General features: G+C 43.3%; 1 protein-coding gene across 1 annotated transcript; it reads right to left on the bottom strand.

Moving 5' to 3' along the window:
* Positions 1–11,802: 11,802 nt before the first annotated feature.
* On the bottom strand, positions 11,803–21,121 carry LOC135255175 (secretory carrier-associated membrane protein 5-like). The gene is made up of 7 exons (XM_064336003.1): positions 20,928–21,121; positions 19,907–19,980; positions 18,970–19,089; positions 17,388–17,544; positions 16,155–16,256; positions 14,555–14,672; positions 11,803–13,980 (listed from the first exon to the last, which is right to left on the bottom strand). Exons 2-7 carry the CDS (start codon positions 19,911–19,913, stop codon positions 13,786–13,788), a joined length of 699 nt encoding a protein of 232 aa, XP_064192073.1. The 5' UTR covers positions 19,914–19,980; positions 20,928–21,121; the 3' UTR covers positions 11,803–13,785.
* Between the last annotated feature and the right edge of the window lie 1,046 nt (positions 21,122–22,167).

Raw genomic sequence — 22,167 nt, 5'->3', positions numbered from 1 at the left:
ATGACCAACATGTCATTTTAAGTAACCCCCCCTCTCTGCTCGGTCAGTTTCAGTAGTCCAGCTTATGAATGAGCAGTTTACGACATCAGAGCTGAGCTGGAAACCCATTGGCCTACTGGACATTTTATTTATTTTATTAAGAATGATAAATCAATTTGGTAATGTGTGCATTCATGCCATAGTCTGGTCACAAGAGGCCAAATGCCTGAAAGTCCAGAGTGCTTTACAAGCTGGAAAACTTTAACATTAGCTGGGTAACAGTAACTCAGTTAATAGCTAACTAGTCTCTAGAGAATGGTAATGGCCTCACTTGCCAGCTGTAAATGATGCTATGTAAAATGAATCATTCCTGTTTGTTCGTGAGCAGTTCTGTAGTTAATCTCACATAGAACATAATGCTGTGGTTCTTCAGTCTCTAGCTCCTTCGAGCGTACATGCTGCTCTGGAGTCCATGCTGACTTAATTCTCACAGCTGAAAAAAACTCCCCCCCCCTCCATTTTTATACCCAGGTTGTCTTGCAAACAGCAGCAAAAACAAAAACAAACATCGCTGTGTCTGCCTTCTGAATATTAAAGCAATCAGACTAAACAGAGGAATCCACTCATAGTTTTAAAGAGGTCAAGAGGTTCATTTGTGAAAACCTGAAGTGCTAATTAGCGACACCAGCGGGGAAAAAATGGTATTTATTAAAAAATAAACGAATTTCCATACTGAAAAAAAGAAAACCCTTAAAAACATTACAGTCATTAGTAATTCTCGTCTGTGATACCAGGAAACAACCAGGCTGTCGCACATTTATACAATTAGCATTGATTGGGGTGCAGTGCTGTTTTACATCGTAGGCTAAAGGCAATTAGGTTATACCCAATTTCACCATTTAGTGTCGGGCTGAGGCATTAACTCCTCAATAAAAGGCAAACTTGTGGCTAAGTGACCCCCTGAAAATATCTTGTGATTGCGCTATTAATTGACTGGAACCCCCGCAGACCCCTGAAAAACACCCCCGGTCACTTAAGGATGCCCATGTTTCCTTCGGATTGATGCGCACTGTGTAACATGAGCTGCTATCTTTTGTATACCCTTCTTTTTTTTGCTTGTTTTTCATGTTCCCAAGAATGTGTCTGGAACACACTTTATTTCCCCAGTCAGCCCATTACAATTGATACATAAACGACGGCTAGTGAAATATTGAAATGCATTTTAAATAATGATTTTCCATTTTATATGAAAATAAAAAATCGGATTTATTTCCTGCTGTGTACACACTTGGGAATTTGTATAATTATCAATAAAAACCACACACAATATTTGCCTGTTGTAAGCCATCACAGCACAATTCTCAGGCTTCAGTTCTATTAAAGCAGACTCAAAACTGAACAATAGCGTTCTATACATTTAATGCCACAACAGAATTTTTTTTCTACAACATAACCCTTTTCAGCAATTCCAGTAATAAGAACAACAGCTATACAAAGGTACTTCTGTAATCTCCCCAAATAGCACTTGGACATCTGGTTACTGTTCCGAGCAATTATCTGCCCATTGTACGCATGTAGACCAGTACCAGCATCATTTTGCAGATTTCTTAAGCTCTTTCTTATGTTCCTCCGCATTAGACCGAATCAGCTAGGGGCACGAAGGCCCCGACGCGAAAACAAGAAGACAAGAATTTGCCTCCTCCGCCATGACTCAAGACTAACAGCCAGAAAGCTCCACGCCCAGCTGCGCTGAGCGGTGCCAGGTCGACTCTCCTGCCGCGTTATTCCCCTGGCGACTGCAGCATATGGCGCTACTGGCTCTGCTTAATCAGCTCCCTCTCTCGGTGTGAAGCCATGCGGTTCCGTGCTGCCCACGAGCGAGGAGGATCAACAAAACAACAGGGCTTATTTTGGAGAAACTCTCTGACAGGGGGCACAGTTTGACTTCCTGGAGAGCCGCGGTGGAATGGAACTGGTTTAATCTGGCGGAGTTCCGCACGTGCGGTAGACACCTGAACGCGGACGAATTTGGTCTAAATGTGGCCTTAACATTCAGTCAAACCTAATTTGTTTATATAATGGTCAGTCGTAAGGATAAATGTTGATTTAATCTAGGTCAAATAATAAGGAAATGTTGAGGTTCCGCTGAGAATGTATCACATGTATGGTACATCCTCATGGTAATCTGTCATCTGAGGCTCAGAGTTGTACAAGCTTATGCCTCCTCTTCTTTGAGTCCTGGGCCTCCCAATTGGCTGTCTCAATCTGGCCTCTTAATTAGGCAGTTTTATAGCCTTACTAACTCCCTTACTCTCCAGCCATTCTAGGGTAATGTGGTAAGCATTCTAGGGTAAAATAATTGAGGTTGATCACCCAGTTGGATGCTACACTTTGGAGGAAATAAAGGTGAAGTTTCTTAGTGAAGGTGAGCGCTCAGAGATCATTAAAGGTACAGTACTATATAAATTCAGACCATTATCTTAATTTAGTCAACAATTCACATGATTCCTGTTACACTGCAGACATGAACTGCAGTGATTATATAATCTAGGTCCTCTCCATTGACCATGCAATCGATGAGTGTTAACAGCAAAGTCAGATGACCAGATAGACTGCTCCTAAAGGCAGCCATTGTAGAACATCAATGGAGACTTACAAAGTCAAAAACAAATAATCCTTCATCCGACTCCAAACCACCACCCTTACAAGGCTCTCAACCCACCTCCATGTTCACTCAACGCTGTACCAAGTCTGGGCAAGGAGCCAGTGCTCCTCATTACTCAGTAATTATTGAAATAAGAGTAATTAGGAAATCTATTGGCGTGAGCAGGGCCGGCCCGTGGCATAAATGCTCTATGCGGTTGTTTAGGGCCATCAGACCCCTGCAACTCATTCAGAATGCTGCAGCTCGTCTGGTCTTCAACTTCCCCAGACACTCCCACTTCACTCCCCTGCTCACTACCCTCCACTGGCTGCCTGTTATAGCTCGCATCAAATTTAAAACATTGGTCCTAGCATACCAGGCAGTCAAGGGATCAGCCCCAGCATACCTCCACAAGATATTCAAACCCTTCATGCCAGCCAGATCCCTCCGTTCTGCTACCTCAGGACGCCTGGCACCTCCCCCTCTTCGCACCTGCGCTTCCAGAACATGTCTCCGGTCTGTTCTGGCCCCATGATGGTGGAATGACCTCCCCGTGGAGGTCAGAACAGCTGAGACACTGACCCATTTCAAGCGACGACTGAAGACTCACCTCTTCAGGCTGCACCTCTCCCCATCCCTCCCTACCTCCCTGTAATCTCTTAAATGACTGTAAGCTTAGGGCTGTAACTTGGTAGCTGTTTCGTAGGTGACTTAGTTAATGCACCTGTCTTAACTACTGCTTGTATTTTTCCATAGACTGCCTTGTTGCTGTTCTCGTTTGTGTTAGTGTTAATCAGTTTAACCTTCAGGGTCCAAGTTGAACTATGCGGTTGTTCCCTGCACTTGGACCGGTACTTCTCTCTAGGGACTTCATCATACTTGTTCCTGGTTATGATTATACACTTTGTTGTACATTGCTCTGGATAAAGGCGTCTGCCAAATGCCTGTAATGTAATGTAACAACCGCTGGGGGGGGGGCACACGATCCAATGTTTATCTAAGGTAAATAACGTTCGACAGAATCCAACAGCACCCCCCCTCGACAGAATCCAACAGCACCCCCCCCCCCCATCCACATTATCCAACAGCAGTGGGAGTGAGCTTTGGGTTTGGAGTATACATTACATGCATAGATATAGACAGCCATACCAGAATACAGGAGGCCAGGTACACACAAATGACCGCGTGTAGGAGCATTGGTACAGACAGGGCAGCTTGATGGACAGCCATCAAGACACGGCCAAGGTAGGCGTAGGGGCTAACAGTCCTGCCTGCTGTGTCTTAATGAGTGCATTTTTTTTGGGTAGGGTGCAGGCTCTGTACAGAAAGGCCTGAGGAACTGGCCCACAGTTGACAGGCTAAAGCTCATTTTATTGAAAATTCCTGACCCTGCAAGCCAAGCAAAGTCTAGACTGTAAACACAAGGATTAGTGTTACAAACTTGAAACAAAATGCAACAGGCAAACAGGGAGAAAGGGGGCGTTGGGGGGGGGGGAGGGGGGGCTGGTTGGGAGAGACCGTGATGGCAGGGAAGAAAATACCACAACAACCAATTTCCTTCCTTTTGAAGAAGGAAGAAAGGAAGGATGAAAGTTTTCAGAAATCACCTACAGAGGACAGGGTTATATGAAGGTTCTCCAAACAAAGAGGAGCTTGTTTTCCTCCTTTGAAGCATCAGATGGAAGAGAATGAAAGTGGAACTGAAAAGAAGCACCTCCACACTCACTCCCTCACACACAGACACACACACACACACATATGTGTACATACATAGACGCATAATCATGTGTACACACATTAATATGTACGTGTATATACCCACATACATGCATTAATGTACACACATATATACAGTACACACAAACACACACATACAAGCAGGCCACTCACCGAAAAAGGAGAAGTGATTTCTATTCAGATGAGTGTGCATATTTCTTTGTGCTCATGAACTGATATTTGGCTAGGAATAGGAATTTAGATAGGAATTTGAAATACAAATGGGTATTGAAAATCTGGAGAAAATAAAAGAAGGATAGAAATGGCTTTAAAATAAACTAGTTAAGGTGTCATTGACTGTGTCCCAATGCGAAGGCAGCTGCCTCGCTGACTGCACTCTTAGAAGTGAGCTGCCTCTGAAGGTAGCATCCTAATCTATATGTACACATATGTACACACAACTCACAAATGGTTATTATTTTATGTAATTATAATACATGGTATGACATGCATAATTATTCAATTAAATTAATTGATCAGTTGAAGGTTCAGTGTCAGGTACAGTACATTGTTTTACAAAAGGTAGATGCAGGTTTGTATTTTTACATGCTTTAAAATGATTATAACAACCAACTTTAGATATCGAATATAAATATATAATTTTGGTGAAGAAGAGCAAAACCCTCGAATGTAAGACATACTCCTGCAAGTGAATACAATGAGAAAATGATTTCCTTGCTTTAAAAAGCTGCTGTAGTTTGTTGTGGTTTCATGACAGGAAATGCTACTATAGATGTACGTCCTTGATTAAACATGTTGCTATGAAACTGTTACTTTGTCAATATAAGTGATTTGATAAATCAATTTGTAAATTAATCAACTAATGTACAAACTGAATCAACGGTATAACAATTGATTGACAGTTGTATTTATTTCTTCTAATTAAAGTCGCTCTGGAAACTGAATCAATGTGTTTTGGTCCTCCTCTCTCCCCCAGTAAGCCAAAAAAAGTAGAAGTCAACCTGGGACAAACTCACATCACAGATTTGTACTTCATTAACATTCCCTTAGACATCCTGTTAGTTTACAGTATGGGAGAGGACTGGATGGCATTGCTAGACTGGTTTTGGTGTGCCCAGTCTACAGTACATTAAGTGTCTAACAAGTTTTTATCAGAAATTATTTTTATTTGAAAATTATGGAAAGAGTACCGACATCATTCACAAGTTAAGAAAGAAAATTTTACTGGTTTAATCCCACCCTACAACTTTCCCACCCATTCCCACCCCCCCCCCCCCCCTCCCTATCTCTGTAGCCTAAAAGAGGAATCAAAAGACCCTTAGGAGGGGGGACAGTATTTATCATAATTACAATAGTGATAAAGAAAAAAATATTTAATAAATTGATGAAGAATACAAAATGGTCGACATATATCATTCCACTTTCTGCAAAATTCTATTCAGGGTGAAGGCCGGTTTAAGGTTGATTTTACTGATACAGGGCAGAGTAGCAATATTGTTCTATAAGTTTCATCCTGGGTCATCAGGCAAAGTTTTAAGTTTGGTTATACATGAAATCACTGGATCCCATATGGAGTAAAACAAAAAAAAAAAAATTTTTTAAATAGTTTTCCCTTAAATAGGGAATCAAGGCAATTGTGATTAAAATATCAAAATTTGGATTTATTTTCTTTGGGTCTCTCAGTTGGAAAGCAAAAGCTGTCAGTAATAACAGTTAACGCTGATTTCATATGGGTACGTGAATGCTCAGTGATGTCATCATGCCTTCGAAGTGCATCCAAAATTTGTTCCTTTACCATTAGGATGCTACCTTCAGAGGGAGCTGCCTTCTAAGGATGCAGGCAGTGAGGCAGCTGCCTTCGCATTGGGACACAGTCAATGACACCTTAACTAGTTTATTTTAGAAGCCATTTCTATGCCTCATTTTTATTTTCTCCAGATTTCCAATACCCATTTGTATTTCAGATTCCAATCTAAATTCCTATTTCTAGCCAAATATTTACTACAGTTCATGAGCACAAAGAAATATGCACACTCATCTGAGTAGAAATTACTTCTCCTTTTTTGGTGAGTGGCCTGTGTGTGTGTGTACTGTGTATATGTGTGCATATTAATGCATGTGTGTAGGTGTACACATATATATCGATGTGTGTACACATGATTATGCATCTATGTATGCACACGTGTATGTGTTCATGTGTGTGTGTGTGTATGAGAGAGAGAGAGATAGAGATAGAGGAGTGCAGAGGGCTAAGGCTGAAGTCCGGCACTCAGGTCTGTAAGACAGAGAGACTCAGTACCGTGTGTCTGAAGCAACAGTAGACAGAACCCAGAAGGGCACACACCACTGGGGCACAGTGCTGACAAACAGAATGCAGCCCCCTTTATACTACATTCCCCAGACCTGAGATCAGCTGAAACACGGAATGAGGCCTCTTTTTCACACATTCCACAGGTCTGAAATCAGCTTCATAAACAATGTGGGCTGGCATTCGAAGACTTCGACATTTTTAAGGAAAAGAGTTATGAGCATGCCAAGTCACACTGTGTGATTCCATTTATAAAAACACGCATGTTTTCACCCAAAATCCTCTTCTCACATTTGGTGTGGCTGCAATGGATAGATGGATATCGGCTTTATTTATCAAGACAAAAGCATATCATTGTGAGAGGACTGGGGGAGAAAGATAGAGCTGGCGAGATGAGAGAAGGGGTGAAGAGAGAGAGGTAGTGAGGGGACGTGTGAGGGCTACACCTGACAGTGTTGACTTGGTGCAAACATTCATAGCCTTGTGACAGAATGGAGATCCGCATGCAATGGCACATTCTAGAAATAGCTCCACTAATAGTGGCCTATTTTCTTGGATCATTATGACTGACTCCAGGATAGGAGGAATGTTGACCATCTGTCGGTTTGTCTAGAGGTTTGTCTGGCTGTGCCCATTAGAGAAGTTCCACCCCCCAATCTCTCTCTCTCTCTCTCTGTCTCTCTCTATATCCCTCTCTCTCTCTCTCTATCTCTCTCTCGCCGCCCTGTCTGTGTTCCTTCTTGGGGAACAATGCTGTATCTGAGCACAGATACCCTGGAGACCACATCTTGGCCTGGACCTCAGATCAGCTGTTTCCAGAATTCCATTACGGACCGGCCTGTGCCACCGTCTGCCCGATATCTGCCAGAGAGCCCCCTTTTCAGCATTGTACAGGTGTCTCATTTGAAACGAAATGGGAGGCAGATTCCACCGACGACAATGGAGAATGTGGTCTTGCGTCTCCGGTGATTATATTTAGAGCACGCATAGAAATGCAGGCAGAGAGCTGTTTGGCTGTGTGGCCAAACGGTGCCAAAAGCCGCCTCCAGACCGAAGTCTCTTTCCTTAGCAGAGGCAGTGCAAATGTCTGCCGTGCAAAAGATTCCGTGGCACAGCGTCAAGACCGCGGGTCATTTGTCTTCTGCTTGAAACTGCGCTCTGCAAGTTAATTAAATTGATGAATATAGACCTGCCACCATTTTTAGGACAAAAAAAACAACTTACTTGTGTGCAAAGGGGGGAAAAAGAATGACAGAGTGAGAAAGGCAGAGAGAAAGAGTGAGAATTGGGGGAGAGTGAGGGCGGGAAGAGGAGGAGAAAGAGAGTCGGATTAAGATAAAAAGGGGAAAGGGGAGAGAGTTAATGAGAAAGAGAGAACAAAAGTCAGAGGGAGGTAGGAATAGAGAGAGCAATAGGGAGAAAGGGGTAGAGAGCGAGGGAGCGGAGAGAAGAGGGAAAAAGGACGACCGCTCAAAGCAGGAGTAAACCTGTGGCGTCGGTCGAAGCGAGGAGAAGTGAATATTCCGCTGCGCGCGACGCCTCGGACGCCGGCTCGTTTGTTTTGATAACGGCCCATCGCACACACGAGCAGTGCCGCGCGGAGCGCGCCGCACCCGACCGCGCTAACCGCACACCCCGCTCCCGCGTAATCCCAGCGTACCGAGAGCGGTGGGAGGGAGGAGAGCGGGCGCCGCGGCGGACGAGTCAAGCGCTCGACTGAGCCTCTGACGATTTAAACGACTCCCACCCCAGCCCCCGTCCCCCCCCCCCCCCAAGAGACATCTGCCTGGCCTCAGCATCCGTTCCTCTCAGGCCCTCGTTCTCACTCGTTCGCCCGGTCGTCAGTTTTACGGTCTTTCTGCCTTAACCGCGGGATTCCTGTCGGCCACGGTCGCCCGTAAATTCTCGTTAAGTTCCGCCCCTTTTTTTTGAAAAGCGGGGCTTGAAGTCGAGGAATTCTCTTTCGTGGGAAACGGACGACCGGAACGGATGCAACCGGATGTGCCCGACGGCGAGAGCGCGCACCAAAACCGCTTCAAACCGAAACCAGCCCGCTCGCTCGCTCGCGACGCCGCCCGCCTGACCGGCCTTCGCGGTCGAAGACTCTGCCCGTCGGTCAAAACGAGGAACGGTTCGCAATGAAAATTCTGTCCCCCGTCGCCGGCAACCAAAAGGTTCTGTCACTGGAAATCAGTAGTTCACAAGTTTCAGTGACAACCGGAGCCCATCTAACCCGAACAAGGGGAGGGAACCCCGAATGCCCCGGTGATTAACGGACTCCGTGGCTACGGCACTTTCGCGCAATCAGTTTAGGACCTGGAAGCCCGAGATTATGCCGCTGGCCGGGCTCCAGGTCGTTTCGTACGTGATGGAGAGCCGGTTTGAACCGGCAGGAGAGAAGTCCCCCCCCCTTTGGCTACCGCTCTCTGCTTCTCCTTCTCGCCCCGGCCTTTCAGATCCTCCCGTTAATCTCCCCCCAGACATGAGTTATGATATGAATTTCGGCGCGGTGCTCTTCGCTTTTAAGGGTCCTAAAGAAGCTTGTCTGCTTTCATGATGAAGCCCCCGCGCGCGGAGGGTAAGAGATCCATAAAATGGAAGTGCCGAATGCCTCGCGCCTCCGATATGAAAGACTAAAAAACCAACATCAGAAGCAACCCTCCCACGGTGAAATGCTGATATTCGCTTGTCAGTCACTTTAATAGCCTCGCTGCCGGGGCACATAATTTTTCCCTGTAATAAGCCGCCGGCGCTCCTAAAGTGCAGGAGAGGTGAGCGTTTGCGAAGCGCTTCGCCTCGCAGGGTGCGCGCGGCACCGCCGCCGCACTTCGACGCGTGCGGCGCGGTTCTACCTCCACACCCGCAGCGTGCGCGCCCTGTCGATCATTAACCCGGCCCCGGCCCAGACAGCAGTGATTAATGCGGGGCCAAAACCCATCCTGACAATCAGAAACAGGGGATGAAAGAAAGAGAGAGAGATAGAGAGAGCGAGAGAGGGGTGAATATTGGGAAGATTCCAGGCGATGGCAGGTTCTCCTGAAACCCTCTTACCTCGACGCCCTGTGGTTGTGTTTGTGAGCAGGACTTTGGAGGAGCCAAGAAGTCCACTTTAGCATGCTAACCAAGAGCAAAGCTCTTCCAAATAGGCCAGGTGGGAGCTAGTGCATTGACCAGGAGTCTTTGTCTTTTTTAAAGGCTTGTAATAAAGACGGAGTGCCACTGAACTCTCCTACAGCACCTTATGAGATATCTTCTTCTCCTTCTTCTTCTTCTTCTTCTTCTTCTCCCTTCATTTGAACATTTTTTGGATTTGTAAGCACAATTCCAATGATTTTTTTATGGGTATTTAAGAGACCCATGCAGGTTGTGTTGTAATTTCTCAGAATGCTAAATGGCAGAATATGTTTTGAAACATGCTCAGCTTTTTGTTTTGCAATAATGAAACACCAGGCATGAGTCTAAGTAATATTTGTATAATTGAATCTCTGACTCTTCTGAGTGATTCTATCACATGGTAAAAGGTAGAAACACACGACTGGGAAAGGACACATACAGAGATAAATCCTCTTAAAGTGCTTTTAAATCTAATATACATCGAGATGTCCTCTCCAAGGATGTTCGAAAGTGGAATCTTTCCTGGAGAAATTTGTACATATGCGGGGACTAAAGTTATTATCCAACCAGCAGATAGAGAACATGTTGGCAATATTACAACCAGATATATTCTTTCTTCATTCAATGAGGAGATTTGCACGTTTTGCCATCTGGGGAAATCAGTACAAAAAAACACTAAGAAAACAAGTGCAGCAACCACAAAGCTCCAAGTGGCCAACTGGCTGAACTGCACTTTGCACTTTCTAAGGAGAGCTATTCTGAACCAACACTGCCATCTACTGGTACAGAAGGACCCATGTATTCATGTATGATGACGTGTGTGCGCGAGTGCGTGTGTGTGTCTGCCTGTGGACATACTTTCTCACTAGTCTCACTTTCTGGTCTAGTTGAGCACAATTGCTGAGGAGGAACACACATAAGCATGAATATTATTCAGTGATTTCGTTTTTGAGTATTGATTTTGATTATTTTTTTCTTAAGCGTAAATTTTCTATTACAAATCACAACACGATTCAAGAGCAGTTCACTTGTCTGACCGCATACAAACATAATGTTCATCTCAGCTTAATTCTTCTGTTTTCCCAGTATTGAGGTGTGTATACACACTTTGTTAAAGTAGCTGAAGGGAGCTTGTCAAATGTATTTCTTCAAATGTCAAAATCTCTTGAAACGCTCCCTGTTAAATGGTAAGTGTCATATTGTGGCCTTTTGAATGGATTCTAGGAATAGTAATCAACACACACCAGTGCACGCGCGCGCACACACACACACACACACATTTTTGCAGCATAGTTCACTCGACAGGCAAGCATATAAATTACTTACTAAAAATTGAAAAATAAACTTCAAGCTTCTGGCTTCACTATTGTTCGTATGAAAATGTACTAGGCTAAAAGCACTATCTACAGTAAGTGTAGATGTACGTATGTTTTCCATAATCAAGTAATCAAGTCTTGGTATTGGTGGGGAGGATTCTTCTGGACACCTAGAATGAGCTGGAATCTTGATGGAAAGTTCTGGATCGCAGTATATGCACTCTACCTGGGGGAAGGGCCTGAAGAGTCCACACTCAGCAAAGACTAATGAGCGGTGTTTTTTTGTCATTTGTTTGGTTTTTTTTTAATGCTGAGCAGAGACGCTCAAGCTCCAGTATACCAGCCTTACAGAACTGTTCTCGTTTCTTCATCTGAACCTAGCCTGGCTATTAGCTCACACTGCTGCACTGACAGTGAGCTGAACCCAAGGCTGAGGGGAAATAGCGAATATGCAAAATGAACGTGGTCTTATTAGCAGATAGAAATTAATGTCAGTAACAAACAGGAAGACTTGATTTCAGCTCTTTGTGGCTGAAAGCAAAAAGCAGCTTTGTCCACCCCTTTCAGCCCAGGAGCTTTGAGCAGGCGCTCAACAGCACCCCCTTGTGGTTGAGTACCTTTCCCACCAGCCATTTAACCAAAGTGGAATGCAGTTTTAAATATGGCTATATCTACGCAGATAAAAAATAAAAAAACAGACACAGTCTATGTACACATTATTTTAAATTAGTTTAAAATAACAACAGACATAAAATGAATACATAAAAGATACTATACACAATAAATTAGTCTTTACATACGTTATTGCAATTGCTAATACTATACCACATGCCTGTTCTGTCATATAGAACATACACATATGTGCTTTATACATTGGCAGTGTGGTCTCTGCTTGGAGTACAAAATTGGACCCTTTACTGGAGAGAATAATGACACAATTATAATACTAACGTGGGCCCTCATCTCTAGTCTGTTTTCTAAGGACATGAACACAAATACAGATCCTCTCAGATGCACTACTGACATAAAGTCATTTAAACACACCACTCACCCAGTCCTCAGATGTGCATACTCAGATGCCACTTCTCTACATTAAACAAAAAAAATCTTCCTGCTAAAACTCTACAGTGTAGCACGAGGACACATTTTGAGGGTTATTTCTGAAGGAAAGAGACCTGAGTAAGTCAGGAACAGACCTTGCTTCCTGAGAAAGTTCAGATGACAAAAGGGTTCATTTATACAAGTGCACCAGTATCACTAGCTGAGGTGAGCTTTTTCATTTTTGTGGTTTTTACCTGATTTGTGATGAATCCATTTATTTGACTGACGCTGTCACACTTGTGCTGGAATCACTCTCATAAACCTGCCTGTTTTGATGCTACTGGCCAAAACCATCTATCACCAGCATGAATGTGCTTATTTCCTCATTTGGCTGAAGATATTTGTTCTGTGTGTACATTTTGAAACATGAGATTCAATTACAGATTACTCAGTATAGTTTAAATAAGATTTGGAATTGCCTGTCTGCTAATGAGATCCATGTGCAAGCCACACTAAGTTCTGAAAACAGACACATGTCGATCAAGAGGACAACAAAAAAGCCTAACATTCCTGTTTATCATGATTACATCAAAGCTCGGATTTCCTGAGAGAAACACCTACAGTAAGTAATTCTAATGATATGCAATGGAAAATCCCTTTTCTCTAGACCAGGTTAGAAAAACTCACATCTCTTCATTACATATGCCTACCTGTTCTTGCCACATCACCAAACCTCATTTCAGTGGTATATTGCTACCTGGTTATAAAAAGATTTTTTTTTAATAAGTCATTTTTTTCTCCTAAAACTGCTGTGCACAGCTCTACTAAAGTTACTAGTGCACATCAAAACCCAGTGATATATGACATGCAAATAACCTAAAAGAAGCACCACTAAGAAAACCTGTCAGCTGAAGATCATGAAATGAATGTATTTTTGGTGATTGTGTTTGTAATGTGCACAAGTTGCGTTGTTAATCGCTGTGCTTCAAAATGGCCAACCCCCTTAGCACTGACCGCTGTGAAGAACTAATGAAGCTCCAAAGGGGGAGCCAAGTTCCGGATGCCCCCCTTTAGTGATTCGATCATACAAATATTGGGGTGGGGTGAGGGTGGGGCACACATAGCCACAGGATTCTGAGGACCAGATGACACGGGATGTGGGATGGGCTTTCGGCCTTACTGCTGTGATGTCACAAGGACCCCTTAGCTGTCACTCACTGCCCCCAAAACTACAGGAAGAAACAGGGGCCGCAGGGAGGGATAGATCAGGGACAGAGCCTGGGGCAGGGAACCAGGGAAGAGACACAAGCTACCCTGGAACAGCCATGTTATTTACTTGCATCTGTGCCCACCGTGATGCTCACAATCAGTGGGGAAACATCAGAAAAAAGGGCTAATCCTTAAAGCGAATAAATAAATAAATAAATAATGCAAAAAATATATAAATAAATATACCCAGCAAATGACACAACCTTTCTTTTTCTAAGCAGGTCATGGCAACCTTGTGACAGCAGCGGCAATGATGAAATGCGGCACTGGGGCCATCACAGGTCTTCTCGACCGCGCGGTCCCCCTCCCACGATGGCTTGTGCTCTGGCAGGCCTACCTCTCCTCGCTCCCCCCAACCCCGCCCTCTCCTAGGCGCCCTACATCTGGTTTCCGTAGTTGCTGCCGGGCGTGGAGGAGTACTGCGGCTGGTTCTGCTGCATGGCCCCCTGGGCGGCGCCTAGGGCGGCCTGCTGGGCGGCCTGCTGGACGTGGGGGTTCTTCCAGGCCCCCGAGGTCCACTCCTCCTGGGCCTTGCTCATGCTCCCCCCGCTCCCCCGGTAGAAGTTGTGGACCTGAAGACGGAGGGGCAGAGGGAGATGGTGCATTCAAATGGCGCGTCTGTCTTTAGCATATCCTTTCTCTCCCTTTCTTTCCCTTTTTCTATTCCAGTCATTCTCATTTACATCTCTCTTCAGTGCACCTGTGCTGGTGCTACACTATATACAATCTTAACAAAAACGTGTTGTCAGTGTACAAAAATCCAAGTTACTCACACATACAAAGCACTGTCAATTAGTCATTACCATGTACAAAATATAGGCCTACCGTTAAAAAGCACTGCTATCAGAATGAGACAAAGGTACAACAAACATATTGGCTATCTTAGCTTGTGCAAATTAAACAAGCTCGATTTCAAAGCAATGCTACCCAATGTTTCCAAAATTATTTCATGTAACTTGGCCCTGTGTATTTTTATCTTGGTAAGACATGGGAAAAACAGGAAAATCGTTCCCTGATTGTTATAATATAATAAAATATAATTTTACTGCTACTTTTACTACAATATAATGTTCCTACCACTAAATTATCCTTTTTTCCCCAGAGACATTCTTACTGTGATGTCACTGGGGAGGGCGGGGTCCATACCTTGGTGAGGGCGATGAAGGAGAGAACAGCAACGGCAGTGAACATGACGGTGGGGATCAGCATCACCACAGCCGAGCCGATGTTGGTGCCGAAGAAAGCGATGGTGGCGAGCCAGCCGCTGGTGCAGGGGAGACAGAAGAGCAGAGGCCAGGACAGGGTTTAGACCAAAGATTTAAGCTTAGACCAGGGTTCAGACCAAATATTTAGGCTTAGGTCAGGGTTTAGACCAAAGATTTGGGTTTAGACCAGGGTTCAGACCAAATATTTAGGCTTGGGTCAGGGTTTAGACCAAAGATTTGGGCTTAGACCAGGGTTCAGACCTAAGATTTAGGCTTAGATCAGAGTTAAGACCAAAGGCTTCAGACCAGGGTTAAGACCAAAGATTTAGGCTTAGTTCAAGGTTTAGACCAAAGATGTAGGCTTACTTCAGGGTTCAGACCAAAGATGTAAGCTTTAGTCCAGGGTTTAGACCAAAGATTTAGGCTTAGTTCAGAGTTTTGACCAAAGACCTAGGTTCACAGTGCCAGCATATCCAATATGCTTTTGAAATACAATCTGTAGGACTGACTATCCAGAACTATTTGCCAGTTCAAGTGGATTTGTGAGTTCAGGCAGTGTATTTGTTTGTAGTGTACTTACGACTCTCGGTACAGCAACCTCGCCCTTTACACCATGGCAATATCTAGTCACAGTGCAGAATGCATGCGTTGCCTCGATATCAGCAATATCAGCCATGGAGGAGGTTGATATGTGTATTCCTTTTCATTCTGTTTGTTATTTTCTGCCGCTCCACGCGTGATATTGAACGTCTGACGCATTCCAAGTGACGAAGAAAAAACACTTGGAATTCAATCCGAGCAGTCAGACCGAGACACATCTCCAGAAATGCGATTTGAATCACATTACGAACCACACACGCACGCATGTGGTTTAAATCTGATTTGAAAAAATTGGATTTCATGTGGTTTTTTTTTTTTCTGTTCAGACTTAATAAAAACAATTAGATTCCAATCAGATATGCAAAACGAAAGGATTTGACCTGCCAGTCTGAACATAACCTTACAATCACCACCCAGACTACTGATCACTGATTTAGAAAGTGTGTGCTTATGCTTTTCGTATATTCGCAGAAACTGCTATTAACATGACTTACCATCTGAAAAAGGAACTGCCAATCATAACCAACGAGGTTTCACCTCCAGGTTTATTTGACATTGGGGATTATGTGTCATTTTTAATTCACAGTATTGCTCATATGTTTTACGTTGCCCATGACACCGTTCAAATAAGTGGGTCTGGGTTAATCGCTACAGAAAAGGAATATACGCAAAACGTATCGAAATAAAATATATTTATCAGGGTGTTGACAACATGGGCAAATATTCAAAATATTGCCAGCATCTCTCTACCTTTTCTGCTGAAACTGCAGTATATTTCACGCTGCTGTGGAATATATTTATTACATTTTTTCACATATATTGAAGTATATTCCACTTCTGTAAGAAAAGCAGGACAGTGGGATGGGGGCTTTTTGAAGGGGGGAGGCTTAGAGGAACTGAGGGGAAGCTGAGGGAGATGCACAGCCGCTGAGAACTCTCACCACACTCCCCACCCTGGGATCCCAATGGACTGGATGACACTGATCGCCACTTGAGCCATGAAGACGAAGAAGAACGCCATGAAGTTGAAAGAGCTGTCCGTCCTGTAAGGAAGGGGGGGGGGGGGTGGAGCGAGAGAGAGAGAGAGAGAGAGAGAGAGAGAGAGAGCTGAAGCAGGGGTGGGCGGGGTTTGTGGAAACAGAAAAAATAGAAAGACAGTGGAAATAGAAGGAACGTGGGGAAGGAGAACAGAGTGTGAAAACGTTCAATTAAGAGGGGGAAGAGAGAACAAAGCAGTCCATGCTAGAAGTGCTTTTTGGAGTCTTATGTACAGAGATACAATGTTAAAGTGTAAAAAAATACTTTTTTTGTTACTACAAGTCAGTTTGATTATTGTTTAACATAGACATATCTAATAATTATAGTAAAATAATAGTTGTAACAGTAGAAATATATGCATTCACAGGAGTGGCATTAGCTGTAGTAGCAGCAGCAGTAGTAGTAGCAGTTTTAATGAATGTTGTCACTGCAACAGGATCAGGATACTATGTTCCTGAGAGCAAGCGACTTTAATAATCTTATCATGTTGCATTACTCATTGACAAAGAGAAAACCATATACTTTCACAGAACAGATGTGAGGGGCTTACAGTAAGCCAGTTCACATAACGCTCACACAAGAGTTGAAGAAACCAGGGAAAAGGCGGCCCATTGGTCACAATCTCAAGCTTCTCTGAAGAGGCAGATAATACAGGCGACCCTACGGTACGACCTTCCCAATTGAGTTATTTTGGTGTGTGACGTTTTCTGCTTGCAACACGTGTGGGAGGTAGTGTCTAGTTGCACTGTGGAAGTTCTGAAAGACAGCAGCTCTTCTCACACAGGCCTGACTCCCTTAAAACTCTGCCATCGACCGCCCGTTATGTCTAAAATCTTTGCTCGACCCTCCAGTGCTGCTTGACTTTGAAATCTCACGTGTAAAAAAGAGAGGGAAAAAAGGATAAACATTTCAGACCTCCAGAGCTGTACTTCTGAATCAACTATTGCAGTTTTCTTTCTCTGGCACAATAGGAATACAGGCGACTGTTGGTCTTTTCCCCTGCTGACTGATATGGGAACAAAGAACATTAGCATTCACGCATCAGCTGATCAACAGTCTGACTTGATGGTCGATGGTTGAGCACTGAATGTTGACCATTGACCCTAAAATGCCTATGTCTGACGCAGCCCACTCACTTGAAAGCCTTGTAGATGGGTCTAAACCAGCACACATAGGAGCACGGAGTGAAGAGGATGAGCCACAGGATCGCCATCCCGAAGTTGGTGACTCCGCCGCCGCCAAGCATCCATGCCAGACAGCCAATCAGATTGACGCCCAACGTGGCGCTGTTCACTGTAAAACACGGACAGCGCATCATTGGAAATCAAGTAATGCAGCACATTCAGACACAGCTGGGGCAAACTCAGGGGCAGGCAATGCAAACCAAAGGTAAAAGCCCAAGAGGAGAGCAGAACAAAGGCACCACAGTCCGCCCTGCTTCTGGTATCCCAAGTCAACTATTCTATAATTCAGTAACTAAATAACCCCACTCAGGTCAGCTTCTAATTATTCTGTTAGTACTACAGCTAAATGTGTACCGATCAATATTTCATACCGTTTGAAATTTCCAAAGCCAGCTTCTATTAAACATTTAACAGAAGCAAGAGAACGAAGCAAGAGAATGTTTTAAATTGAAGCATCGTTTTATCACTTGCTCAATGGATGCTCATTCAGGGCCACTTTCCGGTTTACTGGTTTACAATTTACCAGCTACATAGTTGTATTTACTAAAGAAAATCTAATCTAAACGGTACAATAGCAGTGGATTTGAACAGGACCAATGTGCCACAGGGAACTAAGACGCTGGTGCCATATTTGAAACATTAGGACCAGGAACCAGAGCAAAGATCAGGTGAAAGCTGAGGAAAATCCTTTCTCTGAGAAACTTAACGATAGAAGTGACTGGACTTGATGAGTGAAAACAAACATGCCGTATACATTTTTAGTTCAATTAAAACAATCAAACCGCTCATCCAGCCAGTGAACCGGTGCCAAGTGATAAAACATTTCATAAGCCATAAACCATGCCAGAAAGTGTTTTGCATGCAGGAGGCTGTTTTCCAGTTAGAGAGCGCCAGTTTCGGCTAATTGATAAATCGAATAATGTTGCGAGTTCATGTCAGGTATCCACCTGTTCTCAGCTACTTAGCAAAGTGTGTTAGTCACAGCAAATCACAAATTAAAAGGCTGGGAAAATACCACACTGGCAACTGGCATTTGTCCTGCACACAACAGAGAGAGAGAGAAAAAGAGGGGGAGAGAAACAGGTTTCACAACAGAATGGACATTACTGTACATGCACTTCAAAATTAAAATTCAGAGGTAACGTTTAGTTGTCTCACCAAGTACATGCACAAGCAGAAACAAAATACCTTTTCAAATGTTTATGTTTTTTGTGGAGTGGGGAGGGGAAGTCTGCAAAAAAAGCAAAAGTTATTGAAATGGGGGCAGCGGGTGGGAACGCAGTTTGACAGGCTGTGATTGGCCAGCGAAAACGTCAGCATCGACAATGAAGCATTGATTCAGACTCACTGGACAAGGCCTTCGACTTGTGTTAAGAGACATTTCAGAAAGTTCAGAGTGAAAACATGGGCAAAGATAAAGGCTTGGTTATCCGTCAGGTGTTAAACACTATGGTCCACTGTGAACTTGGAACAGTTTAGGGTAGGGAATGAAATAAAATGAACATGCAATTTTGGCAGACGCTATAGTACTCACAGATCCACAAGTGGTACAGCCTTTTGCACATGGTGCGATGCTGATCCGGGATCTCCTCGAAGTCCTGGTAGAAGCAGGGCTGCAGCGGTATGAATGCCGGCAGGGGAGGGAAGTTGTTTTCTGCAGCACGAAGCACAGCCATGTCACAATCACTTTACATAAGATATGCACAGTAAATAAATCAACTGTGTTGCATTGAACACAGGTTTCATTTAATTTTCTTAATGCATCTTGACCTGCAAATAAATATGCCTTAAAAAGACACATAAACATAAATACATTATTTCTTTCAAATGCTTGGAAATAAAATCTGTACATCTCCTTTTTTAAAGAAAAAGCTGCAGACCTAATTTTGGAGAACTACTTTTTGTATTCCTTATTGCATATACATACATACATACTGTACATATATCCATCCATCCATTATCTCATTACCCACTTATTCCTGGTCAGGGTCGCGGGAGGTGCTGGAGCCTATCCCAACATGCATGGGGTGAGAAGCAGGAATACACCCTGGACAGTTCGCCAGACCATCACAAGGCACACACACCATTCACTCACACACTCTCACACCTATGGGCCATTTAGACACTCCAATTAGCCTAACCTATCCTGCATGTCTTTGAACTGAAGGAGGAAACCAGAGTACCCAGAGGAAACCCACACACACACACACACACACATATAGACTTCAGTCTGTAAGTATGTGTGTGTGTAAGAGTGTTTATGTTATTGATATGTGTCACTGTCTTCATTCCGGTTAAAAAATGTCTCTGTGCAAAATTAATTCAGTGTTTGAGCACAGAAAATAAAGCTCAGTGAATTGGAGAGTTAATAGAGCAAAAACAGAAACCAGAAAGCAGTTTTAAAACTGTCAAAATATTATTCACATTGCCTAATGTACTTTTACATTTATTTTGAAAATAGGTGTTTTTACCTGTCATGATTTCTGCCTTGATTTATGCCCTTGTCTTGCCTTTTCAGAGTAAGCGGTTCTCACTTCCGGTAATTCTGCAAAATAAGAAATAAATCAACCCATTTCCAAAAAAGCAGTCCTCCCTGGTTCAATCACTTTCACATTACAGTGAGACAAGATAGTGATAGCATTCCTAAAGGTTAAACAATGTCAAAATAAAACAGCTTGTACTATTTCCACCATCAGTGGAAGTTTAAAAACATAAGCTCCAAGCGGTTTCTTGTGATCATATAAGTTACACATACCGTGGATCTAAGCAACCACAACTTCCTCATCATGCCCACAAGGGTAGGTTTGAAATCATGCATCACCTACTATTTTCATTTAAAAACAAATTTTCCACCACTGATTACACACATTGCAGCACAATCGAATTTTGCATGTACACTTGCCATAGGCACAGTTTTTTCATGTAGGTATAAATTGATGATGCTCTAATACACTCATTAAACTTCCAAAAACTGACAGATAAAAACAATAATATATAACAGCAGCACCTAACTTAGCTAATATGATGGCCATGATGCACAACGCTTCAATTTACCTACTTTATCCAATAATATCACTTATATTGCGTCAACTATGTGCTCATAATTGGACGTTACAAAAGTTAGAAACCCACAGAATATAATTAGACTCTTTAAGAACAATAACCCTAGGCTACTGTCATCTCCGTTCTTAAAGGGATTAACACGGATATGCGCTCTGCAGAGCTTGGCCATTCTGATGCGGCTAGAAACAGTACGCTACGCACCACCAAAGGAATGTATTGGTGTGAATACTGTAGCCACAATCACCGTCGTAAACCGAAAACCACAGGTATCCTTGAGATGGTTTGTGTAAAATCGCAGGGGATTATTTAATATTTAGTTCTTACATGATCTTGACAACCAACTGGCGTTCAAACCACAAGGTCCGAAAGCCTCGGGCCTGGAATTACACTGACAGACTTCCTTTTGAGTAGGTGAAATAATCTCCTTACCTCCTCCTCTGTGACAGAATATGGTTACAATGCAATGTCCCTTAACTGCATGCTGTTAACTCGTTCCATTCAATATCAAATTAAAACGGAAGGAACAGTTTTAGCTCCCTTTGTATGCTACTATATGATTTATTAACTGAGGTCGTGGTCGTGTGTGTAAAAAAATCAAACGTCTTGTTCCTCCTCCTTTCTGTCGGTATGTGTGTCGTCATTGCATGACCGACCAATAGGCAGGCAGTTCACTGACTCGCGATAACTCCCTCCTTCCATTTTCCCCACCCAGAACTGATTCCTCCCGTCCTGGCGCTCTCCGTGGTTCTGAAGTTACAGGCGGACAGATAGACTTTTCAAGTTGTGAGCAGGCAGACAGTAACGACTAACCGCAGGTGAAACGATAGACCGATATGACAATGAAAATATATCGGCTATACCAAACAATGGTGTAAGTGGAGCAAGGCGTTCCCCAGACTTTGTCACCTCTTTGAATTTTTTTGACGCTACAGTAATTTTAGATACTGCCCGAGTGCATTTAAGTTCACTGCACACAGAATGCTTCACGGTTTCCCGGAAAGCTTTTGTAGACCTATATCAGAGAAAATACATAGGCTACAGTTCTCTTCCTATAAACGGGTTCGTTCGATTGCGTGCGATTTGTTTAATTTCCAGTGCCATCCCTGAGCCAAACTGAGGATCTAAGCCAATGTTTTTATGGTGCACCACCCTCTTCCAAATTATGGGTACAAAATCAGCGCATAGAAAAATGGTATTCAACATAACAGTCTTAGTTAGACTGATAATAGCAAAGATATACAATATATCCCATACCACTGCTGTTGCTGCTGCTACTAATGATGATGATGATAATAATAATAATAATAATAATAATAATAATAATAATAATAATAATAATAATCCATCCATCCATCCATTATCTTTACCCACTTATCCTGAGCAGGGTTGCAGGGGGTGCTGGAGCCTATCCCAGGGTGCATTGGGCGAGAGGCAGGAATACACCCTGGACAGGCTGCCACACCATTCACTCACGCATTCATACCTATGGGCAATTTAAGGTCTACCTGCATGTCTTTGGACTGTGGGAGGAAACTGGAGTACCCAGAGGAAACCCATACGGACATGGGGAGAACATACAAACTCCACACAAAAAGGCCCCAAGCCGAGATAATGATTATTATTATTATTATTATTATTATTATTATTATTATTATTATTATTATTAATA

This window comes from Anguilla rostrata, chromosome 5 (assembly GCF_018555375.3).
Source record: "Anguilla rostrata isolate EN2019 chromosome 5, ASM1855537v3, whole genome shotgun sequence".
In the NCBI taxonomy this organism is placed as follows: Eukaryota; Metazoa; Chordata; class Actinopteri; order Anguilliformes; family Anguillidae; genus Anguilla; species Anguilla rostrata.
Note: the sequence above shows the minus strand (reverse complement) of the source record. Positions and strands in the feature narration are given on the sequence as shown.